Source organism: Haplochromis burtoni, unplaced genomic scaffold (genome assembly GCF_018398535.1).
Source record: "Haplochromis burtoni strain Fernald_Lab_line unplaced genomic scaffold, NCSU_Asbu1 Contig_320, whole genome shotgun sequence".
In the NCBI taxonomy this organism is placed as follows: domain Eukaryota; kingdom Metazoa; phylum Chordata; class Actinopteri; order Cichliformes; family Cichlidae; genus Haplochromis; species Haplochromis burtoni.
The window spans coordinates 192,414-215,559 of record NW_024582681.1 but is presented as its reverse complement, the minus strand read 5'-3'; the positions used below and the strand labels follow the sequence as shown (position 1 = coordinate 215,559).

Below are 23,146 nucleotides of genomic sequence, written 5' to 3'. Positions count from 1 at the left end.
CCCTGCTGTTGGTTGGCCTGAATCCAGTGATGGTCTTCATGCCCCTCCACACCTCTCTCACTTAAACTGATGATACTAATCCTGCTCAAAAATGTAAAAGAATACCAGCGAAACATTTTAAAGTTACATTATTATGTACTATTGAAGTACTGTGAATACTGTGAGTAATACTGCTTTAATATGATGTATTTTTAGTGTCATAGTTGCCCCCACCTGCTGTTATTGAGGGAGCAACTGTAACAGTCATAGGTTTTGCATTAAAATGAATTTACAGTTTTGTCCCTATTAGTGAAAACGCATAAAGTGCACTGTTATATAATGAGTGTATTTAATAGAGACCGCCTGGCAGATTGTGGTCACTGAGTAAATAGGGACTCCAGAGTAAATATGACCTTGTGTAGGCGTTTCATCTCCGTGTTTCTCTTACAGTAAATGGATGACCCTCGTCCCGCCCTCAGGGGGCATCTGTAAAAGGGTTTTAACCATAACTAGAGCCGCTGGTTCAGGCATAGACGTGCTACGGGACACTTCTGTCGAGGTTGGAGCCTAAATCCCAGGACGAACTAACGTGTCAGTCCTCTCTGTTTCCACTGACGGTGAGTCATCTGCTGCAGGTACCACTGCTGTGACCTTTGACCCCACCAGTGCTCAGTCAGGCTGTTTGCTTTTCCTCTGCTCCATCATTTAACTAAAAATAAAATACAAAAGTTAGAGGAAAGTGAAAACAAAGTGAAAGCTATAATAAACTTAAAAACAAATAAAGAAATACACGGTGAGTCCAGCTTCTCTAAATCATGCCATAAATGCCATTAATGTATTTCTGTGTTGTGCTGATAATGTTATATATTCTTATATTCAATAAGGAATTAAACATGTGTCACACAGAGGTGTGGCTTTCCGCTTTCATTAAACCAGGGTTATTATGTTCTAATATTTATTATTATTATTGTTATTATTTTATTTAGCTTCAAGTTTCCTTTTTATTTCAGCTCTGATGGAGTTTGTTTGATTGTCTGGTTATAATCACAGACAGTAAGTCTGTCAGATTTAAGACGTGCAGAACAACATAACAGTAACCCAAAGACTCCAGTGGAGATCCCAGCCACACAAACATCTGCACGAAGCCTCTCGGTAAGTTTACAGATGAAACACTGTACAATAAAAATAAAATAAATACAGTAAAAGCAAAGAGATCAGTTTATATCAGTGAGAGGTTAAACAAAAGGAGATGATTCAAAGGCCTCTGACCTTCAACAGCCAGCACACTCTGATCCTGTTAACAAACACAGATAGACTGAACAGCTGTTTGCACAGAGGGTGAGTGGAGCGCCCTCTGTTTTCAATGATGCTGCAGATGTGTTACAGTCACCTAAAGTGCTTGCTCATAGGGGGTCATATGATTGTTGGGTTTTTCTCTGTATCTATTATTATAGGATATACAGTACAATATAAACTGCCTTGAGGCGACTGCTGTTGTGATTTGGCGCTATATAAATAAAATTGAATTGAATTGAATTGAATTGAAGACTCAGTGACAAAATGGTGGTTGAGTTTGGTTTTGTTGTTGCTGCAGAGTGCTCAGAGTGTGGACGTCCCTGTAAGTTGATGCTTAGGACATGATGCGTTTCTGGTCCCTGCTGCTGCTGGTTCACTTCTCTCTGACTCAGTCTGGTCTGGACTCAGAGTGCACAGACACAGGTAAGAAGCGTCATGGGCGCTCTGTCTAAATGTGCTTTTGCTTACAAGCATTCTTCAAGAAAAACCATCCCAGTGTTTGCCACCTACCATCGTTCACTCCCAAACACAAACATAATGAGACAGGCAGGGCTGGACTGCGACAAAAAATCGGCCTGGGCGTTTTGACTAGAGACCGGCCCACCAGGTAATATAAGAAAAGCCATAAAGCTTTTGAATGAAAACAAACGCTGTTGTGACAGTGATGTACACTGTCTTGTTGGTATATGTATGATTTCTATACATTTTACATCAGATGAAAACTTTGGTTGTAAGATTCAGATAATTATTTAATAAAAGCGAGACATTTTAAATGAGAATAAGAAAGAAAAGTATTTCTTTGTGCCCCCCTTTCCCTGTTAATGCCCTACCTGGCCCCCAGGCAAAACTTTGCCAGACCCGCCCCTGCACAGTTACCAGCCGTCAGCTACAAAGGATCCTGGTGTTATTTGTCTCTCAGAAACAGTTCATAACTTCCCTTCAACTCATTCTTGTCACCTAAAAGGTAAACCTGTTTCTCCATCACCTGTTCAGCTCTGATGAGTCAGTAAGGACATCTCCTGGTTTCATCTTCATGTTTCCCTCTTACCACATAACCAAACCGATATCATGACCAGCAGCTTTACAGCTGTGAGAGAAGAGGCAGCTGTGCAGCAAAGACAGAATAACTCGAGCCCAGCAAATGCCTGGTATGCCCAATGGCCAGTCCAGCTATGCAGTCAGCTGGTGGGTAACAGGCATCTCTGAAAACGTTAGAGCACTTATGGAAATATGTGATGTGTTGATAAATTGAGTGTCATGATTCGGCTGTGTGGCAGGCAGGAGAGGACCCAAACGCAAACTCACGGAGACAAAACGTAAACTCAAAACACAGCTTTAATGCTGGCAAAAGTGAAACACAAAAACAGTACTAAACTAAACTGGGAAAGCTAAACATAAAGTATACCAGGAACCACGGGGAGAATCACACACAGCATGAGGGAGACTACGACACTGACAAAGAGAAACACAGAGCTTAAATACACAGAGGGATAACGAGGGAATGAGACACAGAAGGAGAGCACAGCTGGGAGTAATCAGGCTGGACGAGACAGGGACGCAAAACTAGAAACACTCACATGAGGCATGGACCTACAAAGTAAAACAGGAAACACACTGACTGAATTCTAAACATGCAAACTTAACAGCAACAGGGGAGACAGAACATAGGAACCTGAAACATGGTACAAAACATCACAGTGGACATAACATGGAACACAGGGAAGCCATATGACAAAGCCAAAGAGCAAAACCTAAGATAACCATAACTGAGATCTAGGGAAACAAGAAACAGTACCACAAAGGACTCAAAACATAATCCATAATAGAAAAACACGAGATCTCTCCAAAATGAAACAGGAAACATGAGGCAGACATGACAACATAAGACAACAGACATGAAACACACGAAGGGCAAGGGAGATTTAACATAGTTGGAAACACGAGGGGGAAATAATAAGAACTAGAAACACTTAGGCATAATAACAAATGAACTTAGAAAACCTGAAGGGATTAAACATAAACTATAAACATCAAAATGAACTAAAACTCAAAACACTGGGTCATAAGACCCAGGATCGTGACATTGAGCAAATATTAGAAGTTTACACAGCACCATTCTCGCATGAAAATATCTTAAAAGTTTATTTTGTGACCCAGAAAGAGTAATATTTCAAACTCCGCCACTCTGTGTTCCTCCGCCACTGCCTCGTTTGAGTTTTGGACGAAATGGATTCTGGGATATTGCATTTCGTCATTTTGAGCTGATTGGAGACCAAAACAGCCAATCAGATTTTTTTGCATCCAAGTCTGTGATTGGCTGGTTTTGTGGCACAAATATAATGTTGTACAGAAAGAGTTGAGCGGGCACGGTCAGAAATGTTGAGAGCGCAAGCAACACATCGCGAGCAAGCGCAACTGCAAAAACTGAGTGAGAGGGGCTGCTATTGTGTGTGTGTGTATGGATAATAGCAAACACTGAAATACATTTTTTGCACGCAGCAAAATGCAACACTTACACCTGCAATTCTTCTTACATGCGCTCAGAATAGTGGCACAAAAATAACGCCATGGCCCACCAGAACTGATTTGTCTCAGCCACTGGCCACGTGGCCGCCCCCCCAGGACTCATTCATTCTGGACTCTATAATATTGCTTTCTTCAAAAATAAATCTTTTGAATTAAGGATTAATCGTGGATTTACTAATGTCAGATAGAGCTAAATGCTAATTAATGCTCAATTTCAAAACTCAGTATAGACCCTGGTCATGTGGAATCCTTACTGAGAAGGCAATCCGGTCTTTAAGTGATGACGTGACGAATCCTGCTTCCGGGTCTAAAGTAGTCTGCGTTTAATATGGCTTTTGTGTTGTTAACATGTTTAATGTTTTGTATTTTCTTCTATTTAATCTCAAAAAGCTCCTAAAAACAGTCAGTGATCACCAGAGGTGGGTCGAGTATCCAAAAATTGTACTCAAGTAAGAGTAGCATTACTTTAAAATATTATTACTCAAGTAAAAGTGAAAAGTAGTTGTCAAAAAAAAAGTTACTCAAGTAAAAGTAAAAAAAAGTACTTGGTGAAAAGACTAATCAAGTAGTGAGTAACTGTTTGAAATGTCCAATTTATTTTATAAATAAATGCTATCAGACAAACAAAAACAAATAAATATACAAATTTTAGTATTTTCAAAAGGAATGTATGTAAAAACATCAACAAATTAAGGCACAACAACAGTTTTTTACAACATAAAGCTATTTTCACCAATACCTACGATAAATAATTTAAATAATTAAACAGTGCAAACCATTTCCAGTGACAAGATATGCTGTAAACTTTATATTCATTTTTGCTCCAAATGGCACAGCAGCCTCAGAGAAAACATTAGGACGAGGCATCTTCAACATATGTACATACAAGGCAGCTCAGTTTACCATAAATTGTATGGGTGTGCATCTATTTCTGCATATTTAGCAAAAATGTGCCATTTCTTCACTTACTCAGTGAGGTGATGGTTAAGCTTCAGCAGCAGTTTGCTCTCAAGGTTCTTTCTGTGAAGCTGTAACTGTTTAGCAGTGAACAGGAGTCCTGCATGACTGAGAAGTCCTTCACAAGCTCCAGATGCAAGAAGATTGCATTGATTTTGATCGAAAGCTTCTTGATGTGGGGAAAGCCATGCAATAAATCCACACCTCCAGTGAATGGACATGAAAGGTACCTCTCCAGCTCCCCTGCTTCTGGCTTTCCCAACCCCATGGATCCATCATATTGTACGAACGTGATAATTATGTATATTGTAATAACGTGATATTATATCGTTCAAACGTGAAACGTATATTGTTAGAACAATATACTTTTCACGCTATATCACGTTATAACGTGATATAGCTCTATACATAACTATATATACATATATACATGCATATAAATATACATAACTGTTTTTGGGGCAAATAAAATGCAAGTAGGGATTAAAACTGCAGAATTAATGAATGCTGGAAATGCTAGCACTTGATATAGTGTTTTGATTTTGCTGCCACTGGTACCCACAATGCAATGCGTGAAAGTCACTTGGTCTGTCGATCTCTATTCTTCCCATTCCTTGCTCAGACGAGCTGTCTGGCAGAAACTGAGGAAGTCTTTTGCTTTCTTGGCCGTGCAGCTCTTTTCAGCAAACTACCACTTTCCCTAACAGCCGCATTAGGGGTGGGCGGTAGAAATGGTATTCGGTAGAAACGATATGAATTTGGCCAACGGTAGAGATTTTGACTATTCTGCTCTACCGCAATAGCGCATGTTGATGGTGTCATCAAGCTGCACCTGTTATGATCAAAGCATCACAGCGGCTGCAAGCAATATCATCTGCAAATTATGCCAGGCGACAGTAATAGCGAAGAGATGAAGCACGTTTTGGAATTTGAGTAAAGCCAAAAACTGCGCTTCCTCCACAACTGTACTTTTGATTCATTAATGTTGAATTCTCTCACAGCTGCTCTATTCCTATGTTGCTGCAGTATATTAATGACTAACCTCGTATTGTGGATGGATTATCTCAGTTGTTCTCCTGACTGACGTTTGGTCTTTTTACAGCATCCTGCCATGCGATTGCATTTGTCCCTAACCATTGGGAACCCCCACTTTTATCGAGTGGGAAAAAGTTAGCTTCACTGTGTTTATGTTATGCTAACATAGCTGTATCGCTAGCGATCACGTAGCACATCATTATATACCAGCTAGTCCAACTTCAGTAACCCTAAAAAAGTCACTGCTGTTTAGTTTTCTGTCTTCATTTATGTCGGGAGTGAAAGCAGAGCTGTGTGTTTAAATTTTTTCAAAATTCTCTCAGTCAGAACATGCTATATCATGTTTAAGTGGAAACTAGCGAGCTAACTTCCTGCTAACTTCTAACTCCGTTAAATTTAATAAATTCTGTTTTCATGGATGCCTGGATGTTAAACTTAATTGTTACACCTGGTAAAGCATCAACGCTGATCATTTTATCAAAGATGAAAGAATTTAGACAGTTTTTAACTCTCAGTGATGCTGCAGTGTTCGTTTGACTTTGGGACCTGAAGCGGATAGTTTTGGACCCAGATTACTCCGCGAGGCTCCTGACTATGGTAGCCATAATGCTCAGACAATCCATCAAGTGGTGCGGCTTCGTAGCTTACCAAAGTGGTACTAAAACATTTTTGACAGATTTTTAAGTGACATGTACCACATATAATCGGTTCGAGGTCAGTAAGCATAACCAGAATTCATACAGGCGCAGCGGATTATAAGATGCAGTGTTGATTTTTGAGAAAATTAAAGGATTTTAAGTGCGCCTAATAGTGCGGAAAATACAGTATACAGAAGAAAAGAAGATATTGCTAAACATATTGTTACCGCACATGCTTCAAATTATACCGCAATATGGATTTTAGGTCCATTTGCCCAGCCCTAAGCCCCATCCACATGCACCTTCAATCTTTGGTTTAGTCTAGTTTTGAAAGATTATGCCAACTCTTATAACTAACTTTGTGTGAAACAAATGTTATCCCTTCTGAGGCCCTGGGACCATTTTTGGTCCCCAGGGCTCTAAAGGGATGCATTTTTAAGGGCCAGCCAAGGGTTAAATGACCAACTTACCAGATACAATAAAAAGAACTGAGGAGGCAAACGGATGTTCTGTGGTTATTTGTTTATTGCTTGACTTGAGGCAGTGCTTGGGGATCAGGAAAGGGCTCCGAAGCTTGACTGAATGTCAAAAATGGGAAAGCCTCCAAAGATAAATGTTCAGATACAGCTTGTAATAGCCTGAGACTCAGGAATCATGGAGACATGTTTAGCTCACGGCTGTACTTTATTCAGGGGACCGGGACATGAGCCCCCACAGACCGGAAAACACCAACAACCACTGTTGCCCCCTGGTGGACCCAACCCGGCCACAACATAACATTCCTCCCCCCTTAAACTGAAACTACACCGTAGTTTAAAACATCACAGAACACACCCATAACCAAAAACCCTTAGTCCAACAGCCATGTGTTAACCAATAACAATTCACTGTAATCATGGCACAAAGTCTCTCAAGTACTCCGGCTGTCTCTTGGTTCGTTGCGACCGCCGCAACTCCATAGCCGGTGATTCGGGTGAATCACTACTCCCCAGAGAGGGCGTCACCACAGGAGTGACTTGTACCTCCTTGTGTCTCTCCTCCTCCACTTCCAGCTCCGCGCTGCTGTGTGGGTCTGCCTCCGGGGGCTCACCCGACTGGCCTTCCAGCGATCCTGCAGCCAGGCCCGATTCCATGCGGGCAAACAGCTGATCAACGTGACGCCTCACCACTGTCCCATTGCCCAGCATCACCAAGTAGGAGACAGGCCCCGTCATCTCCTGTATGAGTCCTGGAATCCATTTGGGTCCTCTGCCATTGTTTCTGATATATACAGCATCTCCCCTCCCAAACATGCGCTCCTTGGCATGTCTATCATGGTACAGTCTTTGACTGTCTTGTCTTGCCTTTACCCTTTGCTTCAAGTCAGGGTGTATGAGGTCGAGCGTACACCTCAACTTCCGGCCCATCATTAACTCCGCAGGTGACTTCCCTGTTGTGGACTGCGGTGTGATTCTGTAGCTAAACAGCGCCCTGTTTAACTTGGTCGCCAGGGTGTCTCCCGTACCCTTTTTCATGAGTCCTTTGAATGTTTGCACTGCTCTTTCGGCTAACCCATTGGATGCTGGGAGCGGAGGTGACGTGCGTGATTCCATTCTTTGTCATGAACTCTTTAGTTTGCGCACTTACAAAACACTGAGCATTATCTGAGACTACCATCTCAGGAAGTCCGTGTGTACTGAAACAGTTTCTCAGGCAGTCTATGGTGGCCGCAGCTGTAGCGGATTGCACTGGATACACATCTAACCATTTAGAGTGGGCGTCCACTATTACCAAGAACATTTTACCCAGAAACGGGCCCGCATAATCGATATGTATCCGTCTCCAGGGCTTTTCTGGCCACTTCCAGGGGTGTAAGGGTGCCTCTTGTGGTCTGTGTCTAAGCTCCTGGCAGTTACGGCAAGACCTCACCTTGTCTTCAATGTCATTCTCCATATGCGGCCACCACATGTAACTTCTGGCCAGGCCTTTCATGCGGCTCATACCTGGGTGTGACTGATGTAGTTGTTCCAACAGGGGGCGTCGACCTCTCTCTGGTATCACCACCCTCGACCCCCACAGCACGCACCCATCCTGCACACTCAGCTCCTGTTGCCTCTGCTTGTAGGGTTGAAAATCATGATGCTGCGTATTGGGCCATCCCCTCAATACATACTCACGTACTCTGGCGAGTACTGGGTCTTTGGTTGTCCATCTCTGCAGCTGCTCAGATGTCATCACTTCCTCCTGGTCCTGATCTACCATTAACACTTGGTCCTCCGCCGCCACTTCTTTAGGGAGTAACTCTGGAAGAGGTAGACGACTCAGACCATCAGCATTACTGTTATTTTTGCCTTCTCTGTATTTAATAACATACTCATAGGCTCTCAATAACACCGCTCATCTCATGATCCGCTGTGATGCCATCTGAGGGACGGCCTTCAGCTCATGGAACAAGCTAATCAATGGCTTATGATCTGTGATAATCATGAACTTCCTTCCGTACAGGTACTTATGAAAGTACTGTACACCAAATATCACAGCCAATCCTTCCTTATCCAGCTGTGAGTAGTTCTTCTCTGCTGCGTTCAGTGTGCACGATGCAAAACCAATGGGCTTTTCCTGACCCTCTGGCATGCGGTGAGCTAGCACTGCTCCCACTCCATAGGGGGACGCATCGCAAGACAGTATTAATTCCTTCTGCTCATCATAGTGTACTAATACCCTGCTCGACTGCAACAGTTCCTTTGATTTGCCGAAAACCTTCTCCTGTGCTGGTCCCCAACACCATGGCTCCCCTTTTCTCAGCAGCTTGTGCAGAGGGGCCAACAGTGTGGACAGGTTTGGCAAGAAGTTATTATAGAAGTTCAACAACCCCAAATAAGCTTTGAGTTCTGTCACTGATTTTGGGGGTGGTGCCTCCTGCACTGCTTTCACTTTTGCTGGCACTGGATGCAAACCGGTCTTATCCACCCGGTGTCCGAGAAATGTCACCTCCTTCTCCATGAACTGACATTTGCTCCTTTTTAACCGCAGGCCCGCCTCCTCCAAGCGCTGCAGTACTCCCTCCAGTGTTTGCAGATGTTCTTTGTCATCCTTCCCCGTCAGTATGATGTCATCCAGATACACCGCCACATTGGTCAGACCTTGTAACACACTCTCCATGGTGCGCTGAAAAATGGCAGGGCTTGAACTCACACCAAACGGCAACCTGGTGTATGTAAACAAACCCTTGTGTGTGTTTACTGTGACATACTTCCTAGAGTCCTCATCCAGTACCACCTGTTGATATGCGTGACTCATATCTAACTTGGTGTATTTTTCTCCTTCCGCTAGCCCTGCTATCATGTCCTCCATTCGTGGAATGGGGTATTGTTCTACAGGTGACACCTTGTTGACAGTCAGTTTGTAGTCACCACAAATCCTGGCGCTGGCGTCTGGCTTCAGTATGGGTACAATGGGTGCGGCCCACTCTGCGAATTTCACTGGTTGGATGATTTTCTCCTCCAACAGTCTCTCCAGTTCCTGCTCCACTTTCTTTTTCATCGCGAATGGGACTGAGCGGGGCTTATAGAAGCACGGTTTGGCATCCTTAGCTACATGTATCTTTGCCGCAAACCCCTTTAGTGTCCCCAACTCATCCTTAAACACTGGTTCATGTCTAGCCCGTATCCGCTGTAAGGCATCCTCTCTGCCTTCTATCTTATGTACAGCTTGCCAGTCTATTTGGAGGGCCTTAATCCATCCCCGCCCCATCAAATTAGTTCCAGCACCTTCAACCACCACCACATCCAGCTTTTTTTTACTGTCTCTGAATTCCACCTGTACTTGGGCTGCTCCCCACACGGGTACCTTGTGGCCTCCATACGTTCGCAGCTTGATTCCACACTTGTTTATTTTGGGCGCCTTACTGCCTTCAAAAAGCTTCCTAAATGACTCCTTCGACATGATAGTGTAACCACAGCCTGCGTCCACTTCAAATGTCACATTTTGTTCATTTACTTTTAGCTTTTGTCTGATGGGCTCTTCCCTTGGAATGCTAACCTCCTCATGCACATTATACATGGTCACACTTGCCTTTATGTGGTGCATTTCAGCTCCGTCTTCCTCACTCTCCGCCTCCTCCTCTTCCAGGAAATGTGTGTTTTTACCTTGTCTGACACGCCCGCTTTTCCGCTCCCTTTTCATTCGGCAGACCTTTTTTATGTGTCCCACCTTTCCGCAGTTGTGGCATTTTTCTGAAACAAACCGGCAGTCCTTGGCGACATGATTTAATCCTCCACATCTGTAGCACGTCCTGCCTAGCTGTTGTGACGTTGTACCACTGTCCTCCATTTTGTTCACCACTCCTAATCCTTTAGTGAGCCGCGACTGTTCCATCATGCTCTGTAAATCCCCAATGTCTCTGTTAGCAGCCTCCATGGCTTGAGCAAACTTCAGCGCCCTTTCAAACGTTAGCGACTCCTCTGCTAACAATTTGCGCTGTATTCTGTCGTCGTTTACTCCACATACTAAACGATCCCGCAGCATCACCGTCAGTGAGTCTCCAAAGCTACAGTCCTGTGCGAGCTTCCACAGCTCCGCTACATACCCTCCCACACTCTCCTCCGGCCTCCTATTCCGTGTGTTAAACCTCCACCGCTGCACAATTTCACTCGGTTTAGGATGCAGATGATTGTTCAACACTTCCACCAACTCAGCATAAGAGCGATCCCCTGGCTTGACCGGGCTGAGTAGGTTCCTAATCAGGGCATAGGTTTGTGCGCCCACGCAACTCAACAGTACCGCTCGCTTCTTCTCCTCCTCCTTAATGTCATTCGCTACGAAGAAGTACTCCAATATCTCACAATATTCCTCCCAGGATTGCCGCTCTCCGTCGAACGGTGCCACCGAGCCCAAAGTGGTAGCCATTATTCCACACCGAGGGTTATGCTCCGCTTCCAACAGATGCTAGCGCTGTACCTCTCGCCAACCTCCGTTCCGCAGTCACTTACGACGTTGCGACTTCACAGCAAACCCTGGCTTTCATCCTCGTCGCCATATGTAATAGCCTGAGACTCAGGAATCATGGAGACATGTTTAGCTCACGGCTGTACTTTATTCAGGGGACCGGGACATGAGCCCCCACAGACCGGAAAACACCAACAACCACTGTTGCCCCCTAGTGGACCCAACCCGGCCACAACATAACACAGCTCTTGTTGATTCTTTGACTGTCCTGTCTCCTGTCCCAGAACTGGGACCTGGGCTGGCACACTACTGGAAAGGCCTGATGTTTAATTGGTATTGGCTCGAAAGCTCTGACTTATCCAATAGCAATACATCTTTTAACATTTTTCAGTGTCAGTAAATTTATTTATCTTCAAGCACTTCAAACATTTATCACCATAAAATGTTTGAATTGAACAGGGTGGACACTGGGAATGTCTCAGTAATAATGGAAGGTGTTTAGTGGCAAAGAGTGCTTCACTGTAAACTGATGAGGTTTACCTCGCAGTGTCTCCTCACCAGGGATGGCTCCACAGTGGGTACAGCCAGAAATGAAGAAGCTCTATGCTGCGTTTGTCTCCAACACGATAAAAATGCAATGCAAAGCAACAGGACACCCGGTTCCCGCAATACAATGGTACAAGAACGGGAAACTGTTCAGGAGGGATCACAGAATTGGAGGCTTTCAGGTGTGTTTCTGGCTGTAAAGTGGAAATTTTAGAGGCACGACCAGATTTTAGGCTTTACTTTATTTTCTGTCTTTACCTGTGCTCAATCTTTCAGATCAGAGAACACACGGGGACTCTAATAATGACGTCATTGGTTCCCTCAGATAAAGGGAACTACACCTGTTTGGTGGAGAATAAATATGGGCGCCTCCAACACACCTACCAGCTGAATGTACTTGGTAAGAGAGATTATCTGGCACACAGGGTCGTAATGTTAGTTTAACATAAAATGACAGAAAGGTCTCGGTCCAAACCAGTCTTGTTATTTTTCTTCAGTGTCCTTCCATGAATGGGTAACAGTATTCATGTCACCCATGACATGAATACTGTTACCCATTCATACTGATTGTGAATGGTACTGTGACCGATAGAACCAGAACACTCAAAAGTTCATTATTAACATTTTGCTCACAAACTGTTTCACTGCTAAATGTAAAAAGCCATTCTGGTTCGTTGATGACTACAGTTAGAAAATCAATCCGCAGGTAGGTCCTCCAGGTGTTACTGGTGACATGCTGTTCTCCTCTCTGTGGATATCTAACTCATTCGCAAAGATTACCCCTGTCTTCATCTCCAACCCACCTGTTTCAGAGCGCCCTAGCAGACCCATCCTGCAGCAAGGGCTGCCGGCCAACCAGACGGCAGCTGTTGGCAGCGATGTGGAGTTTGTGTGCCACATTTTCAGCGACACACAACCTCACATTCAGTGGCTCAAACACATCATCATCAACGGCAGCAGTGTGGGACCGGACGGGCTGCCCTATGTTCGTGTTCTTAAAGTAAGTACCAACACCACCAAATTCAGCTTTAGACCAGTTTTAGTAATTTTCTTTTGTTAGCTTTATTTTGCTGTGTGACACTCTTTACATCTATAATGAAGGAGGATAAATCTGATCTCCGTCAGAGCCCTTAGAATATGTTTCGTGAAATAAGCAGATCTTGGCTTAATTGGCTAAGTGATGAGGGTGAATTTGGTAGTACACACCTCTCCAATTAGAAGGAATACACTTTGTATCCCGGTGGTTTTCCCAGTGCTAGGAATGAGAGATATATTGCGTGTGCATGTCATAATAAAGCTGCTGTGGCAGAATATACATCATAAGTCCCCAAAATTTGCAATTTGTCTTCAAATCTTTGTTTTTCCTACATGAACAGATGATCCCAGTAGTCTTGGCTCGAGACAGGTGAAAACCCCCCCACAACACTTCTGTCCTGCAGTAATACCAACTGTCCACTATTAGCTGGCATGATGGAGTAACGAGTCAGTCATGTGACCAAAAACTATCAATCAGATGTGCAAATATCTGTGCAATTATGAACAAAACACAATAAACAAACATAAAACCAAACAAATATGAAAATATATCATTATGAATATGAGCAGCTTAAAAACAGAAGAAAACCCTGAGATACATTTCAAAGAAATACACTTAAATTTGTTAAACATCATGACATAATACAAAGGCGCTTGGCACCCACTGCCTAGTTTTAGTCCACAGCATTCTTAAAACCGCCTGCTCCTGTAAGGATCCCTTTCCCAGCACAAGACTAATCCAGGAGGTTGGTCTAACAGAGGAGGTTGCTAAGATAGTGTGAGATGAAGGCACATAATCTGCTGCTCCCAAAGGAACAGATCAAGAAAAAAGAAGACTTTCACTCAGGTGTGTCAACCTCTCATAATTTCCAGCCTCTGAAAACTGTGTGAACAGAAATGGGTAAAGTTGGGTTTTTTAAAAAGACATTTGCAATAACAACATATGGGAACATCACTTTTTGAATCATTGTTCTAACAGCTTACTGCCATTCAGGAAGCAATGTCCTGCTGGGAAAACTGTTGAATCATGGATGAAAGCTGAGTTAGCTGACTAGACCTCCGATTCATCAGTCCAGTCTCAGCAACAGGAAATCTAACTGAACTGGAAATAAAACTGAACCAAATCTTTATGCTTCAATTTATGATGTTGTGTTTTTAAATCCTTATATTTTCTCAGATTTGTGACAGGTATAAAGTACACCCAGACACAGCGTGACACATTAACAGGTGTTTTATTTCCAGCTGTTTCTGACACGCTTGCATGGCTTTAAAGCTGCCTCCTCCGGCTTTCAAACCACACAGCTCAGACAGGTAATGAAGAGCAGCTGTGTGGGTAAGCCTCCCCTGACACCACACTCTGAACCCACTTCTCCACCCCCCTGAAATCACTCTGATTTTTCAGAGTGATCTTAGTCTCCTGCACTAGACTGTTGAAGTGGTAAAATTAAAGTTTGCGTCCATGAACTGAATTAACTGACTTTGTAAGACATTTAAGTTGGACTTTTGAGTTTCAGTTTGCTGATGGTGAGGAATTTAACTCAGCTCTGACCTTTGAGGGACACTGATGAAGGATGACACAGATTTTTGTGTGTTTCTCTCTCAGACTGCTGGTTTGAACACCACAGACAAAGAAATTGAGGTGTTGACTCTGAGGAACATAACCCTGGACGATGCTGGAGAGTACACCTGTCTGGCTGGAAACTCTGTTGGGTTTGCCTACAGATCTGCATGGCTCACTGTCTATGACGGTACATGAAGATCTGTACAGGATAGAATACAGAGATATGATGTCAGATCTCTCCTTCTCTATTAATATTAATATATTGAATAAATATTTGTTCTATGATTCAATGAAAGTATTGAATGAGGGACACAAAATGTTTAGAAGTTGTCAGATGACAAGCAAAGAATCTAAACTGGTAGTTAACCAGTTAATGTTAGTTAATGGGACCACTGTTCGCGTTTGCTCTGGCTTACATGGGTTTTTGGAGACAAGGTCAGTTAGTTCATTTTTTTTTTTTTTTTTTTTTTTTCTTAATTTAAGAAAGGTCAGTTAGTTCATAAACAGTAAAAACATTGAGTGTCACGGCTGGGGCAGCAGTCGTATGGTGTTACGAGAAAAGGACCCAAAATGCAGGTCAAATTCAAATCAAATTTTATTTGTCACGTACACAGTCATACACAGTACGATATGTAGTGAAATGCTTGGACAACTGCTCGTGACCTAAAGAAAACAAAAAAGGAAAAGGCTATGAATAAGATAGGAAATAAATATGAAAAATTAAAAAGGGTAAATTTAACTAGGAAGGAATAAAATATAAATTAAGGTTAAAAATGAAATAACTGTACAACACAAATTAGAATGAAGGGTAAATTTAACTGGGAAGAATAAGATAAAATATATAAATTAAAGTTGAAAATAAAATAACTGTACAACAAAATACACAATACACAATATAGAACTATATAAGAATGTATGAAGAAATCTAAATATAAATAAATATATACACAATAACAGCAGCTGTACAAGTATTAACCGGAAATGAAGAATATAATGTCCAGTGTTGTGCAAAAACAAAGTCCAGAAAGTCCAGTGTGTGTGTAAGAACCATGTGTGGGTCAGTACTGTGTGGTGGTGTGATTGAGAGACCGTATCGCCTGCGGGAAGAAGCTCCTCCTCAGTCTCTCTGTGTTGGTCTTCAGGGAGCGGAATCGCTTTCCTGACCTCAACAGAGAGAACAGTCTGTTGTTGGGATGGCTGAGGTCCTTCACGATCTTCCTGGCCTTGGTCCAGCACCGCCTGCTGTAGATTGAGTGCAGGTCAGGGAGCTCGGAGCGGATGGTGCGCTCAGCTGACCGCACAACCCTCTGTAGAGCTCGTCTGTCCGGCATGTGCTGATCAAAATTAAAATTAGATTAATACAAAAGCATTTGAAGTGAGCAAGGTCTCCACTGGTCTCTAGCACTACCTTTATATTGGATGATATATAATCTGGATTTGTTTTAACCAAGTATGATAGACTTGTTGATCATTTTATCATGGGAATATGCATGGATTTCTCTTTTATGTGCAAAGGTTCCGCCTGTGCACATTCATGAGCACCTTTTTTAAAATGATGCTCTTTAATTGTGAAATCCTCTGAATAATACTTAAAGAAAAGTGGACAACCCGGGGAATGTTGCACAGGCAGTGAGAAGCTGCATGCTAACCCTCAAGCTGATCCTCTTAGTTTCAGTCTTTGTCTTGGAAAGATGCATACGCAGTATTAATCATGATGTTTTCCTTATGTTGTCTCAGAATCACTGCCACCGCAGTGGGTGAGGCCGGACAAGAGACACATCTACAGAGTTCCTGTCGGGAAGACGGTGAAGTTTCACTGCCAAGCGACAGGAAAGCCGCTTCCTGCCCTGCGATGGTACAAGAACGGAAAAGAGGTCAGGATGGACCAATGAGTCAAAGGCCTCTAGAAACAACTTCAGCTTGTAAAGCTTTACTTCACCCTTTCTGTATCTTTCTTTAATCTTGTAGATCAGAGACCACACATGGACTCTAATAAAGGAGTCAGTGGCTCCCTCTGATGAAGGGAACTACACCTGTGTGGTGCAGAATAGACACGGGACCCTCCAACACACCTATCAGCTGAATGTAATTGGTAAGATTATCTGCAGCATGTATTCACGGCATACAGCATGCTTTATTGCAAAAACCAGATGGTTCCAGTACTTTGGACTGTGTGTGTCGACCATAACGCTGACCTTCGGTGGGTGTGTCCGAACTTTTCACTGGTCCTGTACAACCGCCCACACCATCAAGGAGGTTGCATGACTGATGGAGGCAGTTTGGCCTTAACAAGTAAAAATAAAATTACAGCACTTTGAGAAGTATAAGAGTGGAAATGCTGGAGTGAATAAAGTGCTGATTTGCTGTAGAGGTGTCCCAAGGGTATTCTTTGTTTAAACCGCATTAAAGCTCACTGAACAAAGTCAACAACAATATATCAAATACACCTAACATTAAAATGTGACCATGTGAAAGAAACACAGAACTCCCTCCAAATCTGAGATTGCAAATATAACCACATAAAAAGTCAATATCACTAAACTATGGCACAGTGAGCTTTAGTAATAACATTAATGCATTTTCTAAGTACTTACTAAGTGGACAAACATAACGTCAGTAAACTAAAAAATGTACAGAGTTTCATAAAGACTTTATCCAGACTAAACATCCTCATGTTGCAGGCAAACAGAATGGCTATCTGTCTCCTCCTGCTCTCTGTGGACATTAGTCGTTTGTATGATCTTGCATCATGCTAACCTTAAACCTTGTTTTGTTACAGAGCGTTCTCCTCAAAAGCCAGACCTGCATGCTGGGCTGCAGGGTAACCGGATCGCTGTTGTTGGTAGTGATGTGGAGTTTGTGTGCGCAGTGATGGGTGACCCACAGCCTTACATACGGTGGTTCAAACGCATCGTGATCAATGGCAGCAAAGAAGACATAGAAATATTTCCCTTTGTTCGTCCTCCCAAAGTACGTACACCACAATCAGGCAGCACTACAGGCTTATGTTAGTATTATTTTATGTCTCCAAAGTGTTTTGAAGCTAGATTAATGTTATTCTGGTCCATGGTGGGGTAAGGGTTAACGTCATCAAACCGTGATCTTTTCCTAAACCCAAGCTCGTAGTTTTTGTGCATGAGTGTAACAGGCAGAAAAAATGAATGGGAATGAAGGTCACAGACTGCAGCTCCAGCTCCAAAGATGCACATTCTCTGGCATCACATCTGCAACCACTTGAGTGAAGACTGGAGCTGAGCTGTCATCTGCTTTGTGGCTAGGGAGGGTACCGGGCAGGCCTGACACATTCAAACATATAAAAAAATACCATTTATAGGCAACAGTCAGGAAGATCGACACCTGCAACCTCCAGAATTAAAATGGTATTTCGAGGATGGGACACTGAGCCCAAATGGGACAATTTCTATTAAATTGTCCCATTTGGGCTTAAACCTCTCTATTAAAGAGGCGTCTTATTGGAGCTGCGACATCAACCCTCAAACCACCTGGTGGACACCAGAGATGCAGTAGGAGTCCTATCAAATTTTAGTTCGCTTGCGAGCCTCGGGAGGCAGCTGACATGTATGGGAGGGTAGAGTATAGCTTTGGGTGTTACTAAAACAAAAGCTCACATGTTGGTGAAGCCATGAAGCAGGACATTTAGTCGCTCTCAAACCATCCAAAGATCAGCTGCTGACCTTATATGGGGTCACCTTCCTCCACCTTTTCTGTGGAAGAAGGTGAGGGGACAAGGGTGACAAATCACCTATTAGCAGTCAGATGCTATGCTGGTGTACTGGCAAAGACTCCACCTGTTTGCTCAAATTCAGATTCATCAGGAAGGCAGGGATGAGAATCAGCACCTCCAAATTTGACGCAACAGTTTTTATCCAGAAGATGTTGGATTGCCCACTCTGGTTAGTTTCCTTCCAAACCAGAGTAAAGTGAAGTAGGGCATTCATAGAGAGCTTGGTGGAATGTCTGCTGTGCTGGGTGAAGGTAAAGCCGTCGATTTACTTGTTAATCTATATATTTACCATGATCTGTGATGATGAGCTGTGGCCTTGGACCAAAGGCATAAGAGTGCAGACAAATGTGGTGGAAAAGAACTCCCTCTGAAGGATGTCTCGGCTCAGGAGGGTTCCAGAGACGATGGATGGGTAGAAGTTAAGACTTGTATAATGTGTTACAGTTTACTCTTACCTGCATATCACCACGATATGCCACTAAACCATGGGATTACTTTTCCTTTCCCACACATGGACCGAGTCTAGTCCCGTACTAAAAGAAAAGTAAACTAAGTGGCGTAAACTGGCCTTTAGTGTCACACTCTTAAAGTTCTCTCAGACTCCTGACCCAGTGTTTAGAGCTGTATCGACCAGCTTTGATTGGAACCTTTTGAGTGAAACATGTTTGGGTGATATCCATGTCCCTCTCCCTCACAGGATGAGGATCTGAATGCGATGGATTATGAGGTGGAATCACTGCTGACTCTGAGAAACGTAACTCTGGCTGATGCTGAAGAGTACACCTGCCTGGCAAGCAACTCTGAAGGAGTCTCTCGTCACACTGTATGGCTCATAGTGATCGATGGTATGTGACCTAATCTCTCTCTGTTCACCTGTTCATGCCCACCTGGTCTCTGGTGAGCTGCTTCTGGGTAGGATTATGGTTAGGGTTTCATGTTAACCACATGCTGGTTACCTCCCAAATCAAGTCATTTTGATGCTGTAGTTCGTCTATTATAAAATAAACGGGCAGGCAGGAAGCTAGATGTTAAATGCTTATTATTTGTGTTGTAATTTGGCGTAAAACAAAGGCCTAATTTTTAGAAAAGACAAGATATTAAATAAGGACTGTTAGTTTATTATGAGTTAATTTTACAGACTACCCAAACTAATTACCAATTAGAAAGAAATAACCAATCATTGGTAGCTACATCACATCAACATTGCTAATGGATGCCTGTATAATAGAGGGTGTGCAACGATTATTTCCCAGAGGGCGATTCTGTTTACCTGATGTTTGCATTGGGGTGGGATCGGTCCTGACTCTAAACACTGATCTGTGGGCCGACCTGTTCAGTGTTTAGCAAACACTGCGTTAGGGATAAGGGAAAAGCACTGCTGACGCTTTCCCCTATGGTTTCACGATGGTTGGGAACCTTTTGTTACATTTTAATGGAGGTGGTAATTCCCCCCAAAATGGCATTTCTCTTTACCGAGCTTATCATACCTTACACAGAGAGCGCCATCTCTCAGAGGAGGGAGCCCTCAGCTGTGAGATTTCTGTGAAGCGAGCAGATCTGGTTTTAAATGCTTTTCTCCTCGCTTCACTCTGCAGAAGCATCGCTGCGGCTCCTCCAGAGGTCTTCTCCAGTCCACTGCTCTTCAGCCCACACATGTCAGTACTGGACCTAGTTTATGTCAGTGGTCCTCTCAAGTTCTGTTAAAAAGTCTGTTGTTTATCTTCAGTTCTGGTGGTGGATGTTCAGAGTTTCAGATAATAATCTCAGCACAGTCATCCATGTGAGCCCAAAGTTCAGACAGTTGCAGTCATTGCTGCAGACTCTTTTCAGACTTCACCTGAGCGTTGAAGCCTCCTGCTGTGTAGCTGCTGGTGGATGGATGGAGGTTTGTGCTTCGCTGATCTGGATTCTGCAGCTCTTCTCTGACTACATTTGACCTCTTTCACATTGGCTCCTTTATGTGTAATGACATGTGTTATAAGAATAAATCTTTCATTTGATACTTTGTTTACTGTGCATCGTGTTTTTTTAAATCACCCTCACAGATTACTAAAGGAAACTCATAAACACTGAATGATCCTCTCATTGATTACCACTTTACTGACAGCATTTATACCAGTAATCAATAATCAATAATTACCCAATAACCCACATTCGTCCAAAGTCTCATTCTCAGGACTCTTTAAAATGTAAAGAGAGCATTAGAGATCTGATATCGATCTGCAGCAGATCCTACCGATAGGTAGCTAAAGAACAGCACATTCATCGACTTCTGATTACAGATATTATTGATTATTGGAGGAAACTGCTTCACTGATCACAGCAGTGATTGATTCCCTGCTGCTTCTGTTGGACTTCTTAGACAAGCATGACTGTATGTGTGCTCGTTCCTGTGGGGAGGCAGGACCTTTGATTCTGTGGTGTTTTTGTGGTTGTTTACGTGAAGTTTATAATTTAGCTCATATGTTACATTTAACATCTGCAAGGAAACACAAGCTGTGAAGCCAGTAAAATCCCCAAAATGTCATGCTAAATACTTATTTTGTCAAATCTTATAGTGAGAAATACTTCTGTCAATAGGTTATATTGAGGTTACATTGACACCTTCTGGTTTAAATTGGTATAACACTTGTATCATACTTGATAATACTCTTTCATTCCAGTCTCACATTAATTACATAACACGGTCTGCTTACTTCCATTTACGTAATATTCACCGACTCCGTCCCTTCCTTACTCCCCATGCTGCTGCCATCCTTGTCCATAGTCTTATTACGTCCCGTATTGATTACTGTAATTCCCTCCTATTTGGTCTCCCTAAAAGGTCCCTTCATAAACTCCAACTTCTTCAAAATTCTGCAGCTCGGGTCATAACTTGCACTCCGTTAAGTGCTCATATTACCCCAGTTCTTCAGCAGCTTCACTGGTTGCCCATAGAAGCCAGGATAAATTTTAAAATCTTACTTCTTGCATACAAGTGTATCCATAAATCTGCTCCTTCATATTTGTGTGACCTGCTCCATATCACCACTGTTTCCCGCCCTCTCAGATCATCATCTGCTATTCATCTTACTGTTCCGTCCTCACACCTTATCACTATGGGGGAACAGAGCTTTCAGTCGCTCTGCTCCTCGGCTCTGGAACTCTCTTCCTCCTGCACTAAGAAATATTGACTCCCTCTCCGTATTTAAGACACAGCTCAAAACACATCTGTTTAAACTGGCTTATTCGCTCTAGTGCTGATTTTATCTGTTGTCACGCTCTGTTTTGTAATTTTAACTTATTTTATGTATTTTATGACTATTGTTCCTTTTATTAATTGTGTTTTTGTAAGGTGACCTTGGGTCTCTGAAAGGCGCCCTCAAATAAAATGTATTATTATTATTATTATTATTACAGCAGCGTCCAGCCTAATTTATGTTGTTGTGTCTGCAGTTGTTTCTTCATTAATTTCTTTAGGGATTATTACAGTATTCTGATTCTGATGAATTAAGAGCTTATTGTAAGGACCTTTAAACAACATGATCACTTCACTACTTCTAATAAATAACTGAGCTTGTTTACATGAACAACCTGGTTTCATGTTATAAATTCAATAAAATGGTAATATGGATTTGGGTTATCAATCACTTTTTTATTTTGTTTTTGATCGAAGTCCCCTTTTTGGGAGTGCTTGGGCCTTTCAGGGCTGAGGTATCAGTTCAGTGTGGGGCTTTACTCTGGTGATCATTCACCAATAGCGGTCCTTCTACAGCGTGAACAGTGTGGTCATGTCATTCAGGCTGATTTGTTCTGTAAAAACTGAAATTAGTAAGATGGATATCGATATCAAAGCTGTACTTTGTGGCCTGCTAAGCCCACAGGGCTGGTGCTGATCACATCTTCATCTGTTGAAGATACAGTTAAACTCTGAATCACAGAGAATGTTTTGCTCTTTATGGTTTATGGTGTCCTTCATCACTGTTTCCCAGTGAAATGTTGGTTTTCCTGATTTTTCTGACACCACATGAAAGAACCTTCGTTCACAGGTAACCCAGAGTCACATCCACACTCCTGCAGGTGTAATGTGAGCAACCCTCAGCCATCTGTCACTGAAGGTAACGATGGGTCTTCAGCTCGCTAGTCTGGATGATTAGCCTCCATCAGGCTTTTCCTGGAACCAGAAACACAGCGCTCTGTTTTTACCGAAGTTTCTGTCTCTGCACAAGTGAAACGAGAGGGTTAGACCCCAAGAGAACAGGTGAGGTGAATGAAGTTTAAGGTCAGAGTTTTACTCTGTTATATTTAATGTTGCAAGATCAGATCAATGATACAGAACATGAAGAACAAACTGAGGCATGATTAGTGGTCCAGTGGTCCAGTTCAGGTGAAGTTAGCAGACAGCTAGCAGCTACAGCCGGCTGTGTCGCCATCCACCCATCAGTCAAAAAGGCCACGCCCCTAACAATGCAAACTCCCCATGCAGAGGAAATTATTTAAAAATGATCAACAGAGACCAAGCAGTTTGTGTATTGTAAAAGTGTAAATGTGTAAACCTGTTTATTTGTACTGTAAAGGTTTAACATGGGAGCGTATGGAAACCACTCAGTGCTGCCTCTGCTGGACACCGGAGGAAGTGCAAGAAGATTGCAATAACTGTTAATGAATTACAGATAACTTTAGTCCCACAAAAATAAAATAGACCTGTTGAGATGAGATTTCCTCTTACTTTTTTACCTGCTGATCAGTTATGCTAAGCTAAGCTAAGCTGAGCACAAATGTGAATAACTGAATCTGAAATGTTTCCTGTGCTGCGATCATCACATCTTACCAGCAGAGCTCCCTCTGGAGAGGATTTAGACATTCATGGAAGCTTGAGGGGAAACTGATGGTATTAGCGCAGGAAACAGGAAAGACAGGCTG

The 23,146-nt window shown here is 42.8% G+C and overlaps 1 protein-coding gene across 3 annotated transcripts; it reads left to right on the top strand.

The window, feature by feature from the left end:
* Window positions 1-422: 422 nt before the first annotated feature.
* LOC102292008 (fibroblast growth factor receptor 1-A) lies at window positions 423-20,251 on the top strand. 3 transcript variants are annotated; one of them, XM_014340174.2, is made up of 13 exons: window positions 425-596; window positions 990-1,131; window positions 1,574-1,698; window positions 11,919-12,085; window positions 12,180-12,303; window positions 12,716-12,903; window positions 14,542-14,686; window positions 16,237-16,373; window positions 16,468-16,591; window positions 17,279-17,469; window positions 18,942-19,089; window positions 19,840-19,899; window positions 20,075-20,251. In XM_014340174.2, the coding sequence occupies exons 3-13, from the start codon at window positions 1,617-1,619 to the stop codon at window positions 20,083-20,085; spliced, it is 1,377 nt and encodes a 458-aa protein (XP_014195660.1). In that variant the 5' UTR covers window positions 425-596; window positions 990-1,131; window positions 1,574-1,616; the 3' UTR covers window positions 20,086-20,251. The 3 variants fall into 3 exon arrangements, with proteins under 3 accessions (XP_014195661.1, XP_014195660.1, XP_005942590.1); XM_014340175.2 differs by having other exon boundaries at window positions 423-596; window positions 11,905-12,085; window positions 19,840-20,251; XM_005942528.3 differs by having other exon boundaries at window positions 19,840-20,251.
* The last annotated feature ends 2,895 nt before the right edge of the window (window positions 20,252-23,146 follow it).

Coding starts and splice junctions, on each gene's coding strand:
- LOC102292008 (XM_005942528.3), top strand. CDS start 1,617: ATGATGCGTTTCTGGTCCCTGCTGCTGCTGGTTCACTTCTCTCTGACT. Junction 1,699..11,918: donor CTCAGAGTGCACAGACACAG/GTAAGAAGCGTC, acceptor TCTCCTCACCAG/GGATGGCTCCACAGTGGGTA. Junction 12,904..14,541: donor CCTATGTTCGTGTTCTTAAA/GTAAGTACCAAC, acceptor TTTCTCTCTCAG/ACTGCTGGTTTGAACACCAC.